The sequence below is a fragment of the Hypanus sabinus genome, chromosome 5 (genome assembly GCF_030144855.1).
Source record: "Hypanus sabinus isolate sHypSab1 chromosome 5, sHypSab1.hap1, whole genome shotgun sequence".
Taxonomy (NCBI): Eukaryota; Metazoa; Chordata; class Chondrichthyes; order Myliobatiformes; family Dasyatidae; genus Hypanus; species Hypanus sabinus.
The window spans coordinates 179,112,534-179,135,548 of record NC_082710.1 but is presented as its reverse complement, the minus strand read 5'-3'; the positions used below and the strand labels follow the sequence as shown (position 1 = coordinate 179,135,548).

The window sequence follows — 23,015 nt, the reverse complement described above, 5'->3', positions numbered from 1 at the left end:
AAAGTAGAGAAGGGAGGAGGTAAAGATGTGTTTGGTGATCGGATGCCATGACTATGTGGCTAGGCACAGCTCAAATACCATCTATATACCTGCTGATGATACAACTATTGTTGGCAGAATCTCAGGTGGTGACGAGAGGGCGTACAGGAGTGAGATATACCAACTAGTGGAGTGGTGTCGCAGCAACAACCTGGCACTCAACGTCAGTAAGACGAAAGAGCTGATTGTGGACTTCAGGAAGGGTAAGACGAAGGAACACATAGAGTGAGCAGTTTGAAGTTCCTGAGTGTGAAGATCACTGATGACCTAACCTGGTCCCAACATATTGATGCAGTTATAAAGAAGGCAAGACAGCGATTATACTTCATGGCAACAAAAACATCTATAGATGTACCGTGGAGAACATTCTGACAGGCTGCATCACTGTCTGGCTTGGGGTGCTACTGCACAGGACCGAAAAATGCTGCAGAGGGTCATAAATTTAGTCGGCTCTCTCTTGGGTACCAGCCTACAAAGTATCCAAGATGTCTTCAAGGAGCGATGTCTCTGAGGCAGCATCCTTTATTGAGGACCCCCAGCCCCTAGGACATGCCCTTTTCTCACTGTTACCATCAGGGAGGAGGTACAAAAGCCTGAAGGCTCATACTCTGCAATTCAGGAACAGCTTCTTCCCCTCTGCATCCGATTCCTAAATGGCCATTGAACCCATGAACACTACCACATGTTGTTTATATATATATGTATATAGTATTTCTATATTATGTATTGAACTGTTGCTGCTACGTTAACACAATACAGGACATGACACATGACACCTGCCGGTGAGAATAAACCTGATTCTGATTCTGAGATGGTGGAGGTTTATGGAGGATGAGGTGATGGATGTGGACACTTGTGTGCTGGTAGGTTAGGACAAGAGGAACTCTATCACTGTTGAGGCAGAGGGAAGATGAGGTGAGCACAGATGTTCGGGAAATGGAGGAGATGCAGGTAAGGGCAACGTCAATAGCGGAGGAAAGGAAACCGTTCTTTACAGAGAACATACCTGATGTTCTGGAAGGGGAAACTGCATTCTGGGAACAGATTCAGTGGAAATGAAGGAGTTTAGAAACGTTACAGGATACTGGGTGGGAAGAGGTATAGTCAAGGTACCTGTGGGAATGAGTAGCTTTATAAAGTATGTCAGTTGACAGTTTGTTTCCAAAAATATGGGCAAAGGGGAGGGAAGTGTTTGAAATGGACCAAGTGAATTCAAGTGCAGGGTGGAAGTTAGTGGCAAAGTTGATGAAATTGATAAACTCAGCATGGGTGCATGAAGCAGCACCAATGCAGTCATTAATGTTTCTGAGGAAGATTTGGGAGCATTACTGGGGAAGGCCTGGAACATGGGCTGTTCTACGTCAACAACAAAGAGACAGTCATTACTGAGGCTCATGCAGATATCTGTGGATAGCCATCGAGTCTGGAGAAAGTGGAGGAGCGGAAGGAAGATTGGTGAGGGTGAGCACCAGTCCTTCCAGCTGGAGGGGAACTGGTTTGTTCTTTTATTGAGAAAGAAACAGAGAGCTGTAAGGCCTTCTTGATGGGGGATAGAAGTTATAACTGGACATCCATGGTGAAGATGAGGCGGTCAGTGCCAGGGAATTGAAAATTGCTGAGGAGATTGAGGGCATGAGAAATGTCGCGGATGTGGGTTGGGAGGGATTGACCTGAAGGGTTTAGAATGGAGACAATGTATGAGGACACGAGTTCAGTGGGGATGGAGCAGGAATTCCCTTTCAGTTCTACTTTACACTGAACCAGGCTCCGCGCTCCGGGTTCATTTATAGTCAGAACTCTCTAATGTGTTTCTGATCCCACCCTGACGTGGAAATTGCCGCGATTCCTGCCCAGAGAACACTTGGAGCAACGTTGTTCATTCCCGAGTCTGCAGCGCCCCTAGTGGACATTCCCGGTACTGCCGGGTTCAGCAGCTCCCGAAAGTGAAAGGATCCTGAACCGGGAAGTACCGGGAGTTAACATGGCTTCGAAAGGACAGGTCGAGAGTTGGACCGAGGAGGTAATTTGTCCCATCTGCCTGGATTTCTTCACCGATCCGGTGTCACTGGAGTGTGGACACAACTTCTGCCGCTCCTGCATCACACGGTGTTGGGAAAAGGAGGAGAGAAACTCCTGCCCGGAATGTAGAGAGGAGTTTGCAGACCGCACCCTTAGGGCCAGTCGGGTGTTAGCAAGACTGGTTGAAAAAGCTCGAAAACTGCACCTGAATCCGAAAGGGAAGGAAAGTAAACGTTTCTGCGAGGAACATGAGGAAGAACTGAAGCTGTTTTGTGAGACGGACAAGACTCTGATCTGCCTGATCTGTAGAGATGCGCGGGAACACAAGTCTCACAACTTCATGCCGGTTAAAGAAGCCGTTAACATTTACCAGGTAAAAATAACCCGCTTTCGATCGTCTGTTTATGTTGTGTCTTTTTTTGTCTAATCCATTCCTCCTTTAATTCCCAGGATCGGGTTAAATCTTCCTTGGACTCTCTCACAAAAAGACAAGCAGACTTCCAGGAAATGGAGCAGCAACAGAAAGAAAAGATTTCTGGAGTTCGGGTGAGGCTCCTGAGCAGAATTACCAAAATCGTTGTGCAGTCTTGTTCCCTTTAATGAAGAATAGCAGAGTATCGCAGCTCCAGTAACCTGGGATGATCTTCTTCTCTTCGGCGGTTGGCACCCAGCTTAATGGTGCATTACCGCCACCTTCTGCTCCGGAGTGCGGATCAGACGATAGACTTAACATATGAAATGCCTTCTCCCGTACACATACACATACACACACATACCCTAAACTACACTTTATCTTTCTTTCTTTGGCCATCCTAGTACCATAATCCTGCTTATTCATCATAATCCTATAAAAAAACCCTGTATCCCTTAAGAAAGCTAAAAGTACCCAGACCTGTGCCCTCTCACCCATGCCCAGTAACCCTTTTAATGTGAATTCCTGCACCCCCAATTCCCTTAGATTAATTGTCATCATCTCTCTCTGTATCCTAAACTTCCTGCAACTCAGAATTACATGTTCTACTTGCTCCTCTTCCTGACATTCCTCACACAAACCTGTCTGGTGTGTCCCTATCATTTACAATGTTTTGTTTAGTGCACAGTGCCCCAACCTGAAACTAGTCCACACAGTTTCCTCTATTCTGTATCCACTGCCTACCCTAGTCCCTGTAACACTCTTTTGTATTTGATATACATGCCTCCCTTTCCCCTCTCTGTCCCATCTTTCTTGCCACATTTGGATGATTTTTTCCAGATTACACACTTAGCCTCTGCTTTGCTGATACTAATGTGCATTTCTATATTTTCTTTCTTTAATGCTCTCTTTGCCAACTCATCCGCCCTCTCATTCCCCTTCACCCCTACATGAGCTGGAACCTGTAGAAATTTTACCTGACCTCCCTGATCTGTAACTCTTGTGACTGACTGAAGGACTTCATAACGTACATTTTGCCGGATGTTTGAGTGAGAAGACTTTAAACTTGCTGGAACCGAGGATGAATCTGAACATATCAGTTTGGGCTTTGGCTTTGGCTCAATCAGGGTTCGGCGAGAACAGGCAGAGGGGAGGTTGAACAGGGCACGACTGCGCAAGCACGTGAAGTACGGCCTCTGAGATCAGCGGGGGAATTTAAAAAGCGAGCAGAGGCTGAGTACGAGCTTCACTCCAGGTGAGGAAAGGCCGGGTAAGCTCCTTTAATTACTCTAATTAGATTAGGAGTAGGTAATGGAGGCAGCAGTTAGGGCAGTTGAGTGCTTCGTTTGCAGTATGTGGGAAGTCAGGGCGAGCACAGCTGTCCCTGATGACTACACCTGTGAAAGGTGCATCCAGCTGCAGCTCCTGACAAACCGAGTTAATGAACTGGAGCTGGATGAACTTCGGATCATTTGGCAGAAAAAAATCAGGAGTTACAGGGAGATAGTCAACCCTAAGAGTCAGGAGACAGGTAGCTGAGTGACTGTCAGGGGAGGGAAGGGGATTAGACAGGAAGAGCAGAGCACCCCTGTGGCTGTTCCCATCAATAATAAGTATACCGTTTTGGATACTGTTGGTGGGGATGACCTACCAGGGACAAGTTGCAGTGGTTGCGTCTCTGACACCGAGACTGGACCCTCAGCTCAGAAGGGAGGGAGGGAAAAGAGGAGAGCAGTGGTGTTAGGGGATTCAATAGTTAGGGGGACAGATTGGAGGTTCTGTGGAAGAGATCGAGAATCCCGGATGGTCTGTTGCCTCCCTGGTGCCTTGGATCGACTTCTCAATATTCTCAAGAGGGAGGTTGAACAGCCGGATGTCGTCGGCCATGTAGGGACCAATGATGTGAGTAGGAAGAGTGAGGTGGTCCTGAAAGGTGAGTTTAGGGAGCTAGGTGCCAAGTTAAAGGACAGGAACTCCAGGAGAGCAATCTCAGGATTTCTACCAGTGCCACGTGCAGGTGGGTTTAGAAATAGTAAGATAGTGCAGATCAACACGTGGCTGAAGACATGGTGCAGGAGGGAGGGCTTCAGATTTATAGATAATTGGGCAGTTTTCCAGGGAAGGTGGGACAGTTAATATCTGAACTGGAGGGGGAACAAATATTCTTGCAGGTAGGTTTGCTAGAGTGGCTCCAGTGGATTTAAACTAGATACGGGGGGGGGGGGGGGGGGGGAGGGGAACCAGAGTGTAGGAACAGATGTATGGGAGAAGGAAGAAAAAGAAGATAGTAAAGTTGTTTGCACTGTCAGAGATAACTAGAGAGGAAGAGGTGGAGAATTTCTTAAATGCATCTATTTTAATGCTCGGAGCATTCTAAGAAAGGTGGATGAGCTTAGAGCATGGATTGATACCTGGAAATATGATGTTGTAGCTATTAGTGAAACATGGTGTCAGATGGGGAGTGATTGGCAACTAAATATTCCTGAATTTCGTTGCTTCAGGTGTGATAGAATAGGAGGGGCCAGAGGAGGGGGTGATGTATTGCTTGTCAGTGAAAATATTACAGCAGTGCTCTGGCAGGATAGATTAGAGGGCTCGTCTAGGGAGACCATTTGGTGAAATTGAAGAATGGGAAAGGTGTAGTAAAACTTATAGGGGTGTATTATAGACCACCTAATGGGGAGTGAGAATTGGAGGAGCAAATTTGTAAGGAGATAGCAGATATTTGTAGTAAGCACAGGGTTGTGATTGTGGGAGATTTTAATTTTCCACACATAGACTGGGAAGCCCATTCTGTAAAAGGGATGGATGTTGTGGAGTTTGTAAAATGTGTGCAGGATAGTTTTTTGCAGCAGTACATAGAGGTACCGACTAGAGAAGGGGCAGTATTGGATCTCCTGTTAGGGAATGAGATAGGTGAGGTGACGGAGGTATGTGTTGGGGAGCACTTCGGGTCCAGTGATCACAATGCCATTAGTTTCAATATAATTATGGAGAAGGATAGGACTGGACCCAGGGTTGAGATATTTGATTGGAGAAAGGGTAACTTTGAGGAGATGCGAAAGGATTTAGAAGGAGTGGATTGGGACAATTTGTTTTATGGGAAGGATGTAATAGAGAAATGGAGGTCATTTAAAGGTGAAATTTTGAGGGTACAGAATCTTTATGTTCCTGTTTGGTTGAAAGGAAAGGTTAGAAGTTTGAGAGAGCCATGGTTTTCAAGGGATATTGGAAACTTGGTTCGGAAAAAGAGAGAGATCTACAATAAATATAGGCAGCGTGGAGTAAATGAGGTGCTCGAGGAATATAAAGAATGTAAAAAGAATCTTAAGAAAGAAATTAGAAAAGCTAAAAGAAGATATGAGGTTGCTTTGGTGAAAGTAAATCTAAAGGGTTTCTACAGCTATATTAATGGCAAAAGGATAGTGAGGGATAAAATTGGTCCCTTAGAGAATCTGAGTGGACAGCTATGTGTGGAGCCAAAAGAGATGGGGGAGATTTTGAACAATTTCTTTTCTTCGGTATTCACAAAGGAGAAGGATATTGAATTGCATAAGGTAAGGGAAATAAGCAGGGAAGCTATGGAAACTATGACAATTAAAGAGAAGGAAGTGCTGACGCTTTTAAGGAATATAACAGTGGATAAATCTCTGGGTCCTGACAGGTTATTCCCTAGGACCTTGAGGGAAGTTAGTGTAGAAATAGCAGGGGCTCTGACAGAAATATTTTGTCATTAGAAACGGGAATGGTGCCGGAGGATTGGTGTATTGCTCATGTTGTTCCATTGTTTAAAAGGGTTCTCAGGGTAAACCTAGGCCTGTAAGTTTGACGTCAGTGGTGGGTAAATTAATGGAAAGTATTCTTAGAGATGGTATATATAATTATCTGTATAGACAGGGTCTGATTAGGAACAGTCAACATGGATTTGTGCGTGGAAGGTCATGTTTGACAAATCTTATTAAATTTTTTGAAGAGGTTACAGGAAAATTGACGAGGGTAAAGCAGTGGACGTTGCCTATATGGACTTCAGTAAGGCCTTTGACAAGGTTCCGCATGAAAGGTTAGTTAGGAAGGTTCAATTGTTAGGTACTAATAGTGAAGTAGTAAAATGGATTCAACAGTGGCTGGATGGGAGATACCAGAGAGTAGTGGTGGATAACTGTTTGTCAGGTTGGAGGCCGGTGACTAGTGGTGTGCCTCAGGGATCTGTACTGGGTCCAATGTTGTTTGTCATATACATTAATGATCTGCATGATGGGGTGGTAAATTGGATTAGTAAGTGTGCAGATGATATGGTGTTGTGGATAATGAAGTAGATTTTCAAAGGTTGCAGACAGATTTAGGCCAGTTAAAAGAGTGGGCTGAACAATGGCAGATGGAGTATAATGCTGATAAGTGTGAGGTGCTACATTTTGGTAGGAATAATCAAAATAGGACATACATGGTGAATGGTAGGGCATTGAAGAATGCAGTAGAACAGAGTGATCTAGGAATAATGGTGCATAGTTCCCTGAAGGTGGAATCTCATGTGGATAGGGTGGGGAAGAAAGTTTTTGGTGTGCTGGCCTTTATAAATCAGAACTTTGAGTATAGGAGTTGGGCTGTACTGTTAAAATTGTACAAGGCATTGGTGATGCCAAATTTGGAGTATTGTGTACAGTTCTGGTCACTGAATTATAGGAAAGATATCAACTAAATAGAGTGAGTACAGAGAAGATTTACTAGAATGTTACCTGGGTTTCAACACCTATGTTGCAGAGAAAGGTTGACCAAGTTAGAACTTTATTCTTTGGAATGTAGAAGGTTGAGGGGGGACTTGATAGAGGTATTTAAAATTATGAGGGGGCTAGATAGAGTTGATGTTGATAGGCTTTTTCCATTGAGAATAGGGGAGATTCATACAAGAAGACGTGAGTTGAGAGTTAGGGGGCAACCCCAATCATAACTCCACTCCACCACGTCATCAATTGTTCCTTGTTGCTTCCTGATTATATGCTCCATGTTCCTACCTCTTTTCCACAAGGCCCCATCATCCGCAAACAGAGACCTACCTATCTCCACTGGTACCTCTATGAAGACATAATGATGAAAAGTATCAGACTAATCACACTACCCTGAGGTGTGCCTATGTTATGCTAAAAAAGATCTAGGCTAAGGAGCGCTCTTGAAGTTGCTGCATCTTTACAACAGATTGTGGGAGGAGGTAAGATTAGCAAGTGCGTGGAAAGAAGCAGTAGTAATTCCAATAAGGAAACCTGGCAAAGACCCGTCAAAACACACCAGCTACAGGCCAATAGCATTAACGTCAAATATATGCAAGATCATGGAAAATATGATAACAGAAAAGTTATCATATCAGCTTGAGAAGAGAGGAATGCTGGCAAGTTATCAGAGTGGTTTTAGGAAAGGAAGGAATTCCATAGACTCAGTGATAAGGTTAGAGACTGAAATAAGAAAGGCTCGGGCAAATAGAGTCAGTAGTTGCAGTGTATTTTGACATAGAAAAAGCCCATGACATGATGCACAAACTGCACAAGATGGGGGGTTGGTGGAAAAGTTTTTAATTGGATAAAAGATTTTTTGTTCGGTAGGAAAATTCCAGTTCAGATTGGGTCAGAATGATCAAATCAGTAACCTGGGATCGATCCTGACCTCCAGTGCTGTCTGCGTGGAGTTTGCACGTTCTCTCAGTAACCGGTACCTTCTTTTAGCCGACAATCAACTCAATGTGGGATTTACAGACAATGTAGTTGAAAACTGATTTAAACCAGACAGATGTTTTGACTGTTGTGACCCCACCAAGAGTCAAAGCATAAAGCCCAGATTCCAGCCAACAGAGTTCTTTGGGTCATTGAGGCACACAAGCCTCCAAACCCAACGGCAAGGTTGTGGTCCTCTTGGATGATAGTGGGCTGGACAGACCCTTCCATATCATAAGGAAATACATCAGGGCCAAATAATAAACCAGCCTCTCCTTTCCTTCGACAGGAACAGTCACAAAGTGTTCAGTCCCAGATAACATCCTAGTTTGATGAACTGCGCCGGATTATCACCTAGAAAGAGCAGCGTGCACTCCGAGATATCAGAGAAGAAGAGGAGAGGATTCTAAATCCAATGGAGAAAAATCTTCAAGTAATTCAAGAGAATTTAAATGCCATCTACAAGGAAATCTCAAAGTTACAGGAACAGATGGATCAACAAGACAATATCATATTCCTCATGGTGAGAGATTTCAGTTTGGTCCTGTAAAAGTACATAGTCACAAAATGATGTATTCTAACTCAGTGTGGGATTTACTGATACTGGAGTTGTAAACTGATTGAAACCAGATGGATGTTTTGACTATTCAGGGTTGTTGTCTCCAAACCGGCCTCTCACAACATCTGTACATCGCTGGACAGTCTGCATTATTCTCGGGAATGTTTACTCTGATCGTCGCACTGAGCCAGTGATCACTTCTGTGATTCCCACGTATAATATCCCCTAAGACTCAGAGTAACATCCCATTGCAGTCACAGACTGTGAGTGTGTCTGGTGCAGTGGGTGTGAGGGTCTCTCTGTTGATCAGTGGGAACTGAAGTTGAATTCCAGAATGTGACCTACACATTGGATTTACCATCTATATCTGGTTTGTATCAGGTTCATTGTTTTGGAGAATTTTGCACTGTCTTTTGTTTTTCAGAAATATTCTTCATCAGATTATATCCCATTTTCATCAGAGACAGGACTTTCTGTCCATTCTCTGCTATCAGTTTCCCTGGTGCACAAGCCTCCTCCCACCTACTCACCACACCCAGTAACAGTGTCCCCAACTCCATGGTCCCCCATTACAATCAATCTCTGCTGTTCCACTTCAGCCATTCCTGTAGCAGTGAGTTCCACATTCTCTTCATGACATTTCTTGTGGGATCTATTAACGACCAACTGATATTTTTATCTTTGACTTATTGTCTCCACACAAGCAGAAATATTTTCGATCAAATACATTCAGAATCTTAAAACCTGTCCAGTCTCTCCTGTGAGTTCCTTCTCTCAGTTATCGTAGAATTCTCATAAATATTCCTTGTACTTTCTCCCATGGTTCAATGTCCCTCTTTCTCCGTTCATGTTAGTGGGAAAGTTAAGTGAGAATTTTCGGCAGTTTTTAATAACTTGTCTCAGATTCCTGCTTGTCTCGGATGCTGACGGTCAGTCTCAGTCAATTGAGATCTGTGTTTGATTTATTTCAGGAGGAAGCTCGTCGGAAGAGGAGGTAGGACATGGTCTTTACTGAAACTCTGTATGGATTTGTAAAATAGTTCAAGTATCACTGATGTTCAGTTTATAACCAGATGTATAATATTTACAGGATGAGTGATGATACCCAGACATTGTCAGTGACAGATGGTGCCCAATTGGTTGAAAAATTCGATCACCCCTATTTGCTCGACATAGCATCGGAAGAAGTGATTGGCGGCATTAAACACGGTAAAACATAAGATTCATTTGTGCTTGTTTATGAGACACTACTAAGTCATAATTAGATGCCAAATATGGCTTGTCAAAGTCCTTCTGAAAATCCAAGTACACAACATCAACTGATTCTCTTTTGTTTATCTGGCTTGTTATTTCTTCAAAGAATTCCAGCTGATTTGTCAGGCAGGATTTTCCCTTGAGGAAACCATGGCCTATTTTATCATGTGCCTCCAAGTTCCCTGATAACTCCTCCTTAATAATCAACTTCACCATCTTCCCAGCCACTGAGGTCAGACTAACTGGCCTAGAGTTTCCTTTATTCGCTCTCTCTTCTTGAACAGTGGAGTGACATTTTCAAATTTCCATTCTTCCAGAACCATTGAAGAATCTAGTGATCCTTGAAGGATCATTACAAATGCCTCCACGATCTCTTCAGCCACCTCTTTCTGAACTCTGGCATGTACACTATCTAGTCCAGGTGACAGCTACCTAAAGATCTTCCCATTTCCCAAGAACCTGTTCTCTAGTAATGCTAACTTCACGTCGCCTGACACTTGGAACTTCCACCATACTGCTAGTGTCTTCCACAGTGAAGACCGATGCAAAATACGTCTTCAGTTCATCCACGCTTTCATTGTCCCCCCATTACTACCTCTCCAGCATTGTTTTCCAGCAGTCCGATATCCACTCTTGCCTCTCTCTAATCCAGAAATTAGGACCTCCTGGGTACCAATTTCTGGATTGCTGCCTGTGCCACGTGCCAGTGAGGGTAGAAACAGGGTGATCTGGCAGGTAAATGTGTGGCTGAGAAGCTGGTGCAGGGGGCAGGCTTCAGGTTCTTGGATCATTGAGATCTCTTCTGGGGGAGGTATGACCTGATGAGAAGTGATGGGTTGCACCTGAACCCGAGGGGGACCAATATTCTTGCGGGCAGGTTTGTTAGAGCTGTTGGGGAGGGTTTAAACTAATTTTGTAGGGGGGTGGGAACTGGAGTGAAGGGACTCAGGATAGGACGGATGGTAAAAATGGTAATGATAGCCTGCAGTCAGACTGTCAGGAAGGACAGACAGGTGATGGAACTCAGTTGCAGCCAACAGGCTTAGTATCAAAACTTTAGGAATGCAGAATCAGAAAGGACAATAAATACGATACTCAAGCTGTTGTCTCTAAATGCATGTAGTATAAGAAATAAAGTGGGTGATCTTGTTGCACGATTACCGATTGCCAGGTATGATGTTGTAGCCATCACTGAATTGTGGCTGAAGGATGGTTGTAGTTGGGATCTGAATGTCCAAGGTTATACATTATATCGGAGTGATAGGAAGGTAGGCAGAGGGGGTGGTGTGGCTCTACTGGTAAAGAATGGCATCAAATCAGTAGAACGATATGACATTGGATCAGAAGACATTGAATACTTGTGGGTTGAGTTCAGAAACAGCAAGGTTAAAAAGACCTTGATGGCAGTTATATACAGGCCTCCAACAGAGCTGGGTGGTGGACCACAGATTACAACAGGAGATAGAAAAGCTGTGTCAAAAGGGCAATGTTCTGGTAGTCATGGGAGATTTCAACATGCAGGTCCATTGGGAAAATCAGGCTGATAATGGATCTCAAGGGTGAGTCTGTTGAATCCTTAAGAGATGGCATTTAAAGCAGTTTGTCATTGAGCCCACGAGGGGATCAGCTATACTGGATTGGCGACGGGCAGGCGGAGGCTGCAGTTTGGGCCTGGAGGCTGTCTAATGAGGCAATGAAATCCTCAAAACTGCTTCGGTACCATGATTCCAAGCACCTCGCACTTGAAGACAAACCCGCTGAGTTTTTTGAGTGGAGAAAACGTGAGCAAGTGGGACAAAAGCTAAGTGCCGAGAGCCGCAAAAAAAACTAAATTGTGGACTGGACATAAGGAACCTGCTTTGAGTATCGCTGTATTCCGGTCGTGCTTAATCCCCAACCCCCACCCCCCCACCCCATCGGCTGGTTGGCAAGAATATTGTCAATATTAAACCGGTCCGCGGTGCAAAAAAGGGTGTGTACCCCTGGTGTTTATACATTATTTCTACTTCTGGGTTGCGGGGTTTTACTTCCGGTCTTTTCTGCCCCAGTGTGCATGTGTGTAACTAATCAATCTGGGGGTCAATGTCACCTTTGACTATGACCGAGGTAGGGGAGCTTGGCCTTAAAAAGGTTGGTGACCACTAGAGTAAAGGCTGATGTAGCAGTATTTCAGTGGAGTAAGGGAAATTACAGTGGTATGAGACAGGAGTTGGCCAAAGTAGATTGGAAAGAGCTGCTGGCAGGGATGTCAGCAGAGCAGCAATGGTGTGTGTTTCTGGGGAAATGAGGAAGCTGCAGGACGTGAGTATGTTTTCATTTCTTCCAACAGTGAAGAAATACTCAATATGTAAAATGGTACAACCATGACTGACAAGGGATGTCAAAGCTATTGTAAAAGCAAAAGAAAGGACATATAACAAAGCAAAAATTAGTGGGATGATAGTGGATCGGGAAGTTTTTAAAAACCTACAGAGAGCAACTAGAAAAATCATTGGAAAGGAAAAGATGAAATGTGAAAGCAAGCTAGCAAATAACATCAAAGTGGATAGTAAAAGTTTTTTCACGTATGTTAAAAATAAAAGAGAAATGAGAGTGGATATGGGACCGCCAGAAAATGAGGCAGGGAAAATAATAACAGGGGACAAGGAGGTGGCGGATGAACTAAATGACTATTTTGCATCAGTCTTCACTGTGGAAGACACTAACAGTATGCCTGATGTTGTGTGTGAAGGAAGAAAAGTGGGTGCTGTTACTATTACAAGAGAGAAGGTGCTCAAAAAGCTGAAAGACCTAAAGGTACATAAGTCACCTGGACCACAGGAACTGCACCCTAGGTTTCTGAAAGATGTAGCATTAGAGATTATGGTGGCATTAGAAATGACCTTTCAAAAATTATTGGAGTCTGGCATGGTGTCAAAGGAGTGGAAAATTCTTTAAGAAAGGAGGAAGGCAGCGGAAAGGAAATTATAGACCAGTTAGCCTGACCTCAGTGGCTGAGATGTTTGAGTCAGTTGTTAAGGATGAGGTGATGGAGCACATGGTGACACAGGACAAGATGGTATAAAGTCAGCATGGTTTCCTTCAGGGAAAATCCTGCCTGACGAACCTGGTGGAATTCTTTGAGCAGATTACAAGTAGGATAGATAAAGGGGATGTAGTGGATGTTGTATATTTGGACTTTCTGAAGGCCTTTGATAAGGTGCCACACATGAGGCTGTTTCCCAAGTTAAGAGCCCGTGGTATTATAGGGAAGTTGCTGAGGTTAGACAGTTGGAGGCACGGCTTCAGGGAGCCCAGATGCAGCACACGTAATTGTTAACAAGTACTGATGACCAGCTGCAGTTTTTGGCAATGGACCTACACAATCCAGTATGACCCTGGAAAATGGTTCACCAAACGCAGGTATCAGCCGAAGTGGTGCCTTAGGGATGGCCTGATTAGGTTTTCCCACCGCCTGGCACGTATGACACCCTCTACAGTAATTAACAATATCTTTCCTCACGTTACACCAATAAAATTCCCTCATCATCCTGTGCAGTTTCCTTTACTCCGAAATGTCCACCGAAAGGCATCTTATGGGCCAGGTTTAAAACTTAAGCCCTGTAAACTTTTGGAACCACTACCTGATGCACAATAGCCCAATCCTCACTTGCAGGCACAGTGGCTGATCTCCACTTCCTCATCAACACCCCATCTTTAAGGTAATATCCCACTGACTCTTTCTGAATTTCATCCTCAGAGAGAGCTCTCTCTTTTAAAGCCACAATTTCAGGATCTTTATTTAGTTCTTCTATAAATTCCCTCCTCAGTAAAGACGTCTTTCTCATCCTCCTTACTCTCCTCAGCCTTACTACCCTCTAAGTCCTGTTGGTTTAGGGACAGTAGGAAAGTCTAGATAAATCAATATTAGCATCAGCAGCCTTTTCCGACATGCTTCTAGTGACTACGCAGGCGGGATACACATCAGCATCTATGGGCGGGCTGTCAGCAGCAGCAGGCTCACTGGCTAGCTGAACTGCTGGGTAAACATCCCCACCTGCAAGGTCATTTCCGAGTACGAGATCAACATTGTCTATCGGTAGTTCAGACCGCACCCCTATTGTGACTGGTCCAGACACCAAGTCGCATTTCAGAATTATCTTATGCAAAGGCACGGTCTCAGTTCCGTTTCCAATACCTTTGATAATATTCACCACCATATAACCATATAACAATTACAGCACGGAAACAGGCCATCTCGGCCCTTCCAGTCTGTGCTGAACACTTACTCTCAACGCCGCCGACTCTCAAATCTCCATTTTAGCACCGAACTCCAAAACACTCTTTAATATCAGTGACTGAAAAGCTCCAGTATCTCTCCAGATTCTCACTGGAACCGGAGTTGATCCCTCCTTCACAGACACAAACCCATTTGAAATAAATCTCTCAAGTCCCTCTTGAACTAGGTCAGACCCCTCCTTCTTCAGCGGTGTTTTAACCGTCTGAACGCAGGCATTTGGGGTTTTCTCTCTCTCTGTCCCTTTTTCCCTTTTCATTGCAAAACAATTGGATGCCGCATGACCAGGCTTCCCACAAAAGTAACAAAAGGGGTTGCTGGGTGGTGGGGGTCATTGTAACTTGTCCCATGGTCAGGCTCGGATTAAATCGGGGGTTGCTGGGTGTTGGGGGTCATTGTAACTTGTCCCATGGTCAGGCTCGGATTGAATCGGGGGTTGCTGGGTGGTGGGGGTCATTGTAACTTGTTCCATGGTCAGGCTCAATTAAATCGGGTTTCTGGGTGGTGGGGGTCATTGTAACTTGTCCCATGGTCAGGCTCGGATTAAATCAGGGGTTGCTGGGTGGTGGGGGTCATTGTAACTTGTCCCATGGTCAGGCTCGGATTAAATCGGGGGTTGCTGGGTGTTGGGGGTCATTGTAACTTGTCCCATGGTCAGGCTCGGATTAAATCGGGGGTTGCTGGGTGTTGGGGGTCATTGTAACTGGTCCCATGGTCAGGCTCGGATTAAATCGGGGGTTGCTGGGTGGTGGGGGTCATTGTAACTTGTTCCATGGTCAGGCTCGATTAAATCGGGTTTCTGGGTGGTGGGGGTCATTGTAACTTGTCCCATGGTCAGGCTCGGATTAAATCAGGGGTTGCTGGGTGGTGGGGGTCATTGTAACTTGTCCCATGGTCAGGCTCGGATTAAATCGGGTTTCTGGGTGGTGGGGGTCATTGTAACTTGTCCCATGGTCAGGCTCGGATTAAATCAGGTTTCTGGGTGGTGGGGGTCAATGTAACTTGTCCCATGGTCAAGCTCGGATTAAATCAGGGGTTGCTGGGTGGTGGGGGTCATTGTAACTTGTTCCATGGTCAGGCTCGGATTAAATCAAGGGTTGCTGGGTGGTGGGGGTCATTGTAACTTGTCCCATGGTCAGGCTCGATTAAATCGGGTTTCTGGGTGGTGGGGGTCATTGTAACTTGTCCCATGGTCAGGCTCGGATTAAATCGGGGTGGCTGGGTGGTGGGGTCATTGTAACTTGTTCCATGGTCAGGCTTGATTAAATCGGGTTTCTGGGTGGTGGGGGTCATTGTAACTTATCCCATGGTCAGGCTCGGATTAAATCAGGTTTCTGGGTGGTGGGGGTCATTGTAACTTGTCCCATGGTCAGACTCGGATTAAATCGGGTTTCTGGGTGGTGGGGGTCATTGTAACTTGTCCCATGGTCAGGTTCGGATTAAATCGGGTTTCTGGGTGGTGGGGGTCATTGTAACTTGTCCCATGGTCAGGCTCGGATTAAATCGGGTTGCTGGGTGGTGGGGGTCAAAGGGCCGGAAGGGCCTATTCCGTGCTGTATCTCAATAAATAAATTACAGCTGATGAAAGTGCAGTAGACGTCATCTCCATGGAGTTTAGCGAGGGATTTGACAAGGTCACAGAGAGTTAGATCACATGGGATACAGTACGATCTGGAATAGGATGCAGAGTTGTCTGGGTGGAGTCCTGTGACCAGTGGTTGTTCTGCAGGGATCGGTGCTGGGTCCACTGTTTTACATCATTCATATGAATGATTTGGAGAGAATGTAGGTGACGTGTTTAGTAGGTTTGTGAAGGACTCTAAAATTGGTGGTTTCATGGACAGTGAAGAGGTTATTTATTTATTTAGAGACAGTGTGAAACAGGCTGTCCAGACCAATGACCCGCTCCACCCAGCACCCCAACTATTTAAAACCAGCCTAATCACGGGGCAATGTACAATGACCATTTAACCTACAAACCGTTATGTCTTTGTACGAGCGTCACAGAGTGATAGAAACTAACAGCACAGGCCCTTCAGCCCATCTGGTCTGTACCGAAGCATTTAAACTAGCTGCTCCCATCGACCTGCACCGGGACCATGGTCCTCCAACTCCGACCGTCCATGTACAGTCCAATCTTCTCTTAAATGCTTAAATCGAGCTGGCATGTACCACTTGGGCTGGCAGCTGGTTCCACACTCTCACAACCCTCTGAATGAAGCAGTTTCCCCTCATGTTCCCCTTAAACTTTTCATCTTTTACCTTTAACCCATGACCTCTGGTTGTAATCCCACACACCCTCTGTGGAAAAAGTCTGCTTGCATTTACCCTATCTATACCCCTCATAATTTTGTATACTATCAAATCTCCCCTCAGTCTTCTAAGTTACAGGAATAAAGTCCTAAACTATTCAATCTTTCCTCATGACTCAGGTCCTCCAGTCCCAGCTACATCCCTGGAAATTTTCTCCGTGCTCTTTCAAACTTGTTTACATCCTTCCTGTAGGTAGGTGACCAAAACTGTACACAATATCCCAAATTAGACGACCCCAGGTCTCATACTACTTCAACATAACATCCATCTACCTGTAACACCACTTTTGGTGTATTCTGGACCTGTGTTCCCAGATCTGCTGTGGAACAGAGTCCTCAGTGCCCGACCAATCACTGTGAAAGACCGACACTGGGGTCCTACCGAAGAGCAACAGCTCACACTTGTCTGCAGTAAATTCCAGCTGACACTTTTCAGCCCATTTTCCCAGCTGCCCCAGATCCCACTGCAAGAAATGATGGTCTTCCTCGCTGTCCACTCCTCCCCAATGTGAGGGATGAATCGGGAGCACCCGGAGGAAATTTTAATTCAGAGAGATGAGGGTGTTGCATTTTGGAAGGTGAACCAGGACAGGATTTACACATCAATCGGGGGCCCTGGAGAGTGTTGTGGAACAGAGAGACCAGGAGCTGATTGTCTTCATCAGTCAGAATACTGAGTACAGGATCTGGGACGTCACGTTATGAGTGTACAAGACATTGGGAAGGCCACATTTGGAGCAGAGTAACACACACAAATTGCTGGAGGAACTCAGCAGGTCAGGCAGCATCTATGGATTTGAATAAACAGTTGATGATTTGGGCCAGGGTTTTGTGTGTGTTGCTTTGGATTTCCAGCATCTGCAGACTTTCTTGTCTTTATGATTTTGATCACCCTGTACAGTTCTGGTTATCTTTCTACAGGAAGGATGTCATTAAACTGAGAGGGTATAAAACAGATTTACAAGGATGTTACTGGGACTGGAGAGTTTGGGTTATAAGGAGAGGCTGAATATTCTTGGTCTTTTTCCTGGAGCTCAGGAGGTTGCTAAAGGAAAATGTAGAGGTGGATACAGTTACAATGATTTAAAAGACATCTGGACAGGTACGTGGGTGGGAAAGGGTTAAAGGAACAATGGGCAAATACAGGTAAATGAAACTAGTTCATTCAAGCGAGTTGGTCGGCACGGATGAATTCTGCCTCTTTAAATGCCTCCAGTGTTTACTCACCCCATCCTCATCTGGATCCAGTTGTTGCTCCACCCCTTCCTCATACCTGTTTCCACTGCGATCTCCCGTCTTTCTTTCCGTTCGTGAGGTAATGTCTTGGCTTGACACACCGACTGGACATCTCCCTTATCACACGCTGCTTGACCGCTGAGATCCTCCAGAATTTTGTGTTTGTTGATCCTCCAGGTCGAGGAAAAACATCGAGAAGATGCCCGAGTCTCCCCCCGATCCCGGGGCCGCGCTGTCCGAGTCATTCCCCCCGATCCCGGGGCCGCGCTGCCCGAGTCTCCCCCCGATCCCCGGGGCCGCGCTGCCCGAGTCTCCCCCCGATCCCGGCGCCGCGCTGCCCGAGTCTCCCCCCGATCCCCGGGGCCGCGCTGCCCGAGTCTCCCCCCGATCCCGGGGCCGCGCTGCCCGAGTCTCCCCCGGTCCCGGGGCCGCGCAGCCCGAGTCTCCCCCCGATCCCCGGGGCCGCGCTGTCCGAGTCTTCCCGCCCCCCCCCCCGATCCCCGGGGCTGCGCTGCCCTAGTCTCCCCCCGATCCCGGGGCCGCGCTGCCCGAGTCTCCCCCGATCCCCGGGGCTGCGCTGCCCATGTCTCCCCCCGGTCCCGGGGCCGCGCTGCCCGAGTCTCCCCCCCGATCCCCGGGGCCGCGCTGCCCGAGTCTCCCCCCGGTCCCGGGGCCGCGCTGCCCGAGTCTCCCCCCGATCCCGGGGCCGCGCTGCCCGAGTCTCCCCCCCCGGTAACCGGGGCCGCGCTGCCCGAGTCTCCCCCCGAACCCGGGGCCGCGCTGCCCGAGTCTCCCCCCGATCCCGGGGCCGCCCTGTCCGAGTCTCCCCCCGATCTCCGGGGACTCTCTAATTCTCTGCTTCTCCCCCCAGTCTCTGTCACCCTGGATGTGGAAACGGCGAATCCGTGGCTCGAGGTGTCTGAGGATCGGAAGAGTGTGAGACGGACCGGGACCCGGAGGAATCTCCCTGACACCGGGAAGAGGTTCACATACTGGGCTTGTGTGCTGGGATCGGAGGGATTCACATCGGGGAGACATTACTGGGAGGTGGAGGTGACGGGGAATCGGTGTTGGGATCTGGGAGTCGCCGCAGAGTCTGTGGAGAGGAAGGGAGCGGTCACACTGAGTCCGGAGACCGGATGCTGGACCATCGGGCGGTTTTATGACGGGATGTGGGTTTACACCTCCCCTGTGTCCCGTCTCCCTGCCGGTCCCATCCCCGGGAGGGTGGGAGTTTATCTCAGTTACGAGTCCGGGACAGTTTCATTTTACAACGCGGAGACCAAGTACCATCTCCACACCTTCACTGGGAATAAAGTCACGGAGAAACTTTATCCTTACTTCGGGTTTGGATATAAAAACCAGTGGCTGAGAATCTGTTCCGGTTCCGCTGCGGGTCTGTAAACGGGTCGGGTCCCGGGACCGGTGTCAGGAGTCAGTCAGTGTAAATATAAATGTGCGGAGAGTGAAATAAACACGATGTGAAAATTATCGATCCATTAATTTTAACTGGTTTACCGCATCCGTCAACGGAACAGAAACACTGCGGATTCAGCAGCAGCCGCGGGCGGCGGGTCCTGAGCTCCCCGGCTCCCCCGGGTGCTAAAGCCCACCGGGACTGACAGGGTAACTGGGGCAAGTGGGGGTGATACTGACTGGGAGAGGGAGGGCAGGGTGAAACTTGGTAACACGGGACTCCCAGAGCCTGGGTCTCCCAGCGTGTCCGGTAACATTTATGGAGGGAAATGGGCAGGTGAGGGGTGGATCCAGGTGAGGGGTAATAGCTGAGGGAGGGGTGACAGATGAGGGACGGGTGGAAATGTGTCAGAAATTGGGAGGTGAGAGGTGTCAGTAACAAAGGGCAGAAGATTTTGGAATCTGACAGGAGGGGAAAGTGACCCCAGAGTAAAGGGAGGGAGGTGGGGAGGAGTGTGTGGGTGATGGGCAGATGGAGAGGGTGGGGAGGAGTGTGTGGGTGATGGGCAGATGGAGAGGGTGGGGGAGGAGTGTGTGGGTGATGGGCAGATGGAGATGGTGGGGAGGAGTGTGTGGGTGATGGTCAGATGGAGAGGGTGGGGAGGAGTGTGTGGGTGATGGGCAGATGGAGAGGGTGGGGAGGAGTGTGTGGGTGATGTGCAGATGGAGAGGGTGGGGAGGAGTGTGTGGGTGATGGTCAGATGGAGAGGGTGGGGAGGAGTGTGTGGGTGATGGGCAGATGGAGAGGGTGGGGAGGAGTGTGTGAGTGATGGTCAGATGGAGAGGGTGGGGAGGAGTGTGTGGGTGATGGGCAGATGGAGGGTGGGGAGGAGTGTGTGGGTGATGGGCAGAAGGAGAGGGTGGGGAGGAGTGTGTGGGTGATGAGAAGATGGAGAGGGTGGGGAGGAGTGTGTGGGTGATGGGCAGATGGAGAGGGTGGGGAGGAGTGTGTGAGTGATGGTCAGATGGAGAGGGTGGGGAGGAGTGTGTGGGTGATGGGCAGATGGAGGGTGGGGAGGAGTGTGTGGGTGATGGGCAGAAGGAGAGGGTGGGGAGGAGTGTGTGGGTGATGAGAAGATGGAGAGGGTGGAGAGGAGTGTGTGGGTGATGGTCAGATGGAGAGGGTGGGGAGGAGTGTGTGGGTGATGGTCAGATGGAGAGGGTGGGGAGGAGTGTGTGGGTGATGGGCAGATGGAGAGGGTGGGGAGGAGTGTGTGAGTGATGGTCAGATGGAGAGGGTGGGGAGGAGTGTGTGGGTGATGGGCAGATGGAGGGTGGGGAGGAGTGTGTGGGTGATGGGCAGAAGGAGAGGGTGGGGAGGAGTGTGTGGGTGATGAGAAGATGGAGAGGGTGGAGAGGAGTGTGTGGGTGATGGTCAGATGGAGAGGGTGGGGAGGAGTGTGTGGGTGATGGTCAGATGGAGAGGGTGGGGAGGAGTGTGTGGGTGATGGACAGAAGGAGAGGGTGGGGAAGGAGGGGAAAGAGAGAGGGCGATGGGGCTGGTGGATCAGGAGGAAAGAGACAATTAAACAGGAAAAGTGACAGGGAACGATTTCCAGAAGTTTGAAAGTTCGATGTTGATGCTGCCAGGTTGCCGATCACCCTGACAGAAAATGGGGAGCTGTTCCTCTAACTTACGAGGCAAATAGAGTCGGGATCTCTACTTTGAATCAGATATTCAGTTTTGGACCCAGTTTATATGCAGGAAATGTGGGGAAAAACACAACAGGTTGGTCATGATCTGTGGAGAGAGGAACAGGCTTCATGTTCCACGTTGGTGACCTCTCCCGGAATTGATTCAAACACTGCCTGCTCTGTTGTGGGTTTCAAGTAATTTCAGTTTTGTTTTAGTTCTTCCAGCATCTGATTGAAGAAAAAACGGGAGTGCAGTGTAATTTCCTCCGGAAAGGGGGATAAAGAAGGAGGAATGTGAGAGGAGAGGGAGTGGACCATTAGAGAAATCGATGCTCAGGTTGGAACTACCCGGAGAGGTACGGTGAAGGTTAGAGAGACGGGGACACGATATTTTGGAGCCGGAAGTTTGGCAACACAAGCAGGCTGATCGCAGCACAATCCTCCGGCAGACTGTGTTGGTCATTGACGCAATGGAGAAATGTAAATGGTGAAGCCCCCTGTGTGTATTTGTATATGGCAGAGACACAGAGAGAGTCTGAGATTTACTCCAGGCTCCCCAGGTAGATGCAAGGATGAAGTTTCTGGTAATGGGGGTGTCAGGATGAGGAGACACAGTGAGGGGACGACCATTCAGAGGCGAATAAATGTATTTACACAGCTCACAATCTAACAGGACTCTACACATTTACACATTAACTATGTTGAGGAGAGACGTGGATAGAGTTTTGGATACAAAGTGAATCAGTAGAAACAGCATGAGCACAGGGAAGTGGTATGGATCATGTCTAATGGGAGAGCAGGTGAGGGGCTGAATGGCCTCCCTGCTTCTGTTTCTGATGTTCTTCAGAGCAGTGCACAGACTGACCAGAGGGAGGATAGAAAGGTCCGGGGAATAAATAGAGGTGTAAAGCAGGAGGCTGAAAAGGTGATTAAATATCAATTATTTAAATTGTCAGGCAAATATCTTTGACACTGAAATGTGGGATCTTGATGTAAAGAAGATTGTGAGGTGTTGGATACACTGGGATTACTCAAACACGGATGCAGGAAAATTTTCTGACTTCCCCCCTGTACAGCCCTCCTCTGATGTGAGGTCCCACTCTTCCTAATGAGACTAATGGAGGTGACAGCACGCACACCGGCCCTTCGACGTAACATGTCCCTGACAACCAAGGTGGCTTCCTCAGCACGTCCCATTTGACCGCAATTGGCCAGCATTCCTCTAAACATTTTCAATCCAAATGTCCTAAAAATGTTTCAATTCTATCGGCCTCTACCATTTCCTCCGGCAGCTCATCCCATTTATCGACCACCGACTGTGTGGAAAATTTGCCACTCAGGTCCCCTGATAATCTTTACCCTCTGAGCTTGTCTATATCCTCTAGTTTTAGACTCCCCTCCCCTGAGGAAAGACTGTGACCATCGACCTCATCACGGCCCTGCAGGATTTCATTAATCACAATAATGTCCACCCTCAGTCTCCTTTGCTTCAGGAAAACAGTCCAGGTAGATCCAGATTCTCCTGAAGCCCTTGAGCCCCGGTAACATTCCTGTGAATCTTGTCTGCACACATTCCAGCTGAATATTATCCTTTCTACAGCTCGGTGACCAGAACTGCACCCAGTACTCTGAGTGTGGTCTCCCCAATGTCTTGTACAGCTGTAACACGACAAACCATCTCATGTATCCCCTGGGTATTTCTATTCTACAACACTCCCCAGGGCCCTGACATTCACTGTGTATATTCTGAAAATTTCAGTTTCTGTGCCTGTTCCTGTGCTGTACTGTTGTCACTTTGCCCAATTCCTACTTTGAACTCTTTCTGCCATTCCTTTGCCCATATTCCCAGTTGATTGAGGTCCTGTTGTAACTTTAGACAAACTTGACAGTCCACATCAGAAATTTCAGTTTCTGTGCCTGTTCCTGTGCTGTACTGTTGTATGTTCTCAGAGAACATAACATTCTCCTGAAGAATGAGAGGGGATCTCGGGGAAGCGCAAAATCGTTCAGGGCTCAACAGACAGGATGCAGGGAGGATGTGTCCCCTGTCTGAGGAGTTGAGTGTCGGGATCACTGTCACAGGATGGAGTGAACCCTC

The 23,015-nt window shown here is 47.4% G+C and overlaps 2 protein-coding genes across 2 annotated transcripts; both read left to right on the top strand.

Annotated features, from left to right (window-relative positions):
* The first annotated feature begins 1,943 nt into the window (after positions 1–1,943).
* Positions 1,944–2,485, top strand: LOC132394842 (nuclear factor 7, brain-like). The gene has a single exon (XM_059971248.1). It carries the CDS (start codon positions 2,021–2,023, stop codon positions 2,483–2,485), a length of 465 nt encoding a protein of 154 aa, XP_059827231.1. The 5' UTR covers positions 1,944–2,020.
* Positions 2,486–2,565: 80 nt separating this feature from the next.
* LOC132394841 (E3 ubiquitin-protein ligase TRIM39-like) lies at positions 2,566–19,276 on the top strand. Its single transcript, XM_059971247.1, has 5 exons — positions 2,566–2,604; positions 8,528–8,692; positions 9,700–9,722; positions 9,819–9,937; positions 18,678–19,276. The coding sequence occupies exons 1-5, from the start codon at positions 2,566–2,568 to the stop codon at positions 19,208–19,210; spliced, it is 879 nt and encodes a 292-aa protein (XP_059827230.1). The 3' UTR covers positions 19,211–19,276.
* Positions 19,277–23,015: the final 3,739 nt, after the last annotated feature.

What these genes read in the sequence shown, in the direction of transcription:
- LOC132394841 (XM_059971247.1), top strand. Translation starts at nt 2,566, where the DNA reads ATGGAGCAGCAACAGAAAGAAAAGATTTCTGGAGTTCGG. An exon ending in AAAAGATTTCTGGAGTTCGG is followed by an intron (nt 2,605 to 8,527) that starts GTGAGGCTCCTG and finishes ATTATCACCTAG; the next exon opens with AAAGAGCAGCGTGCACTCCG. An exon ending in ACAATATCATATTCCTCATG is followed by an intron (nt 8,693 to 9,699) that starts GTGAGAGATTTC and finishes GATTTATTTCAG; the next exon opens with GAGGAAGCTCGTCGGAAGAG.
- LOC132394842 (XM_059971248.1), top strand. Translation starts at nt 2,021, where the DNA reads ATGGCTTCGAAAGGACAGGTCGAGAGTTGGACCGAGGAGGTAATTTGT.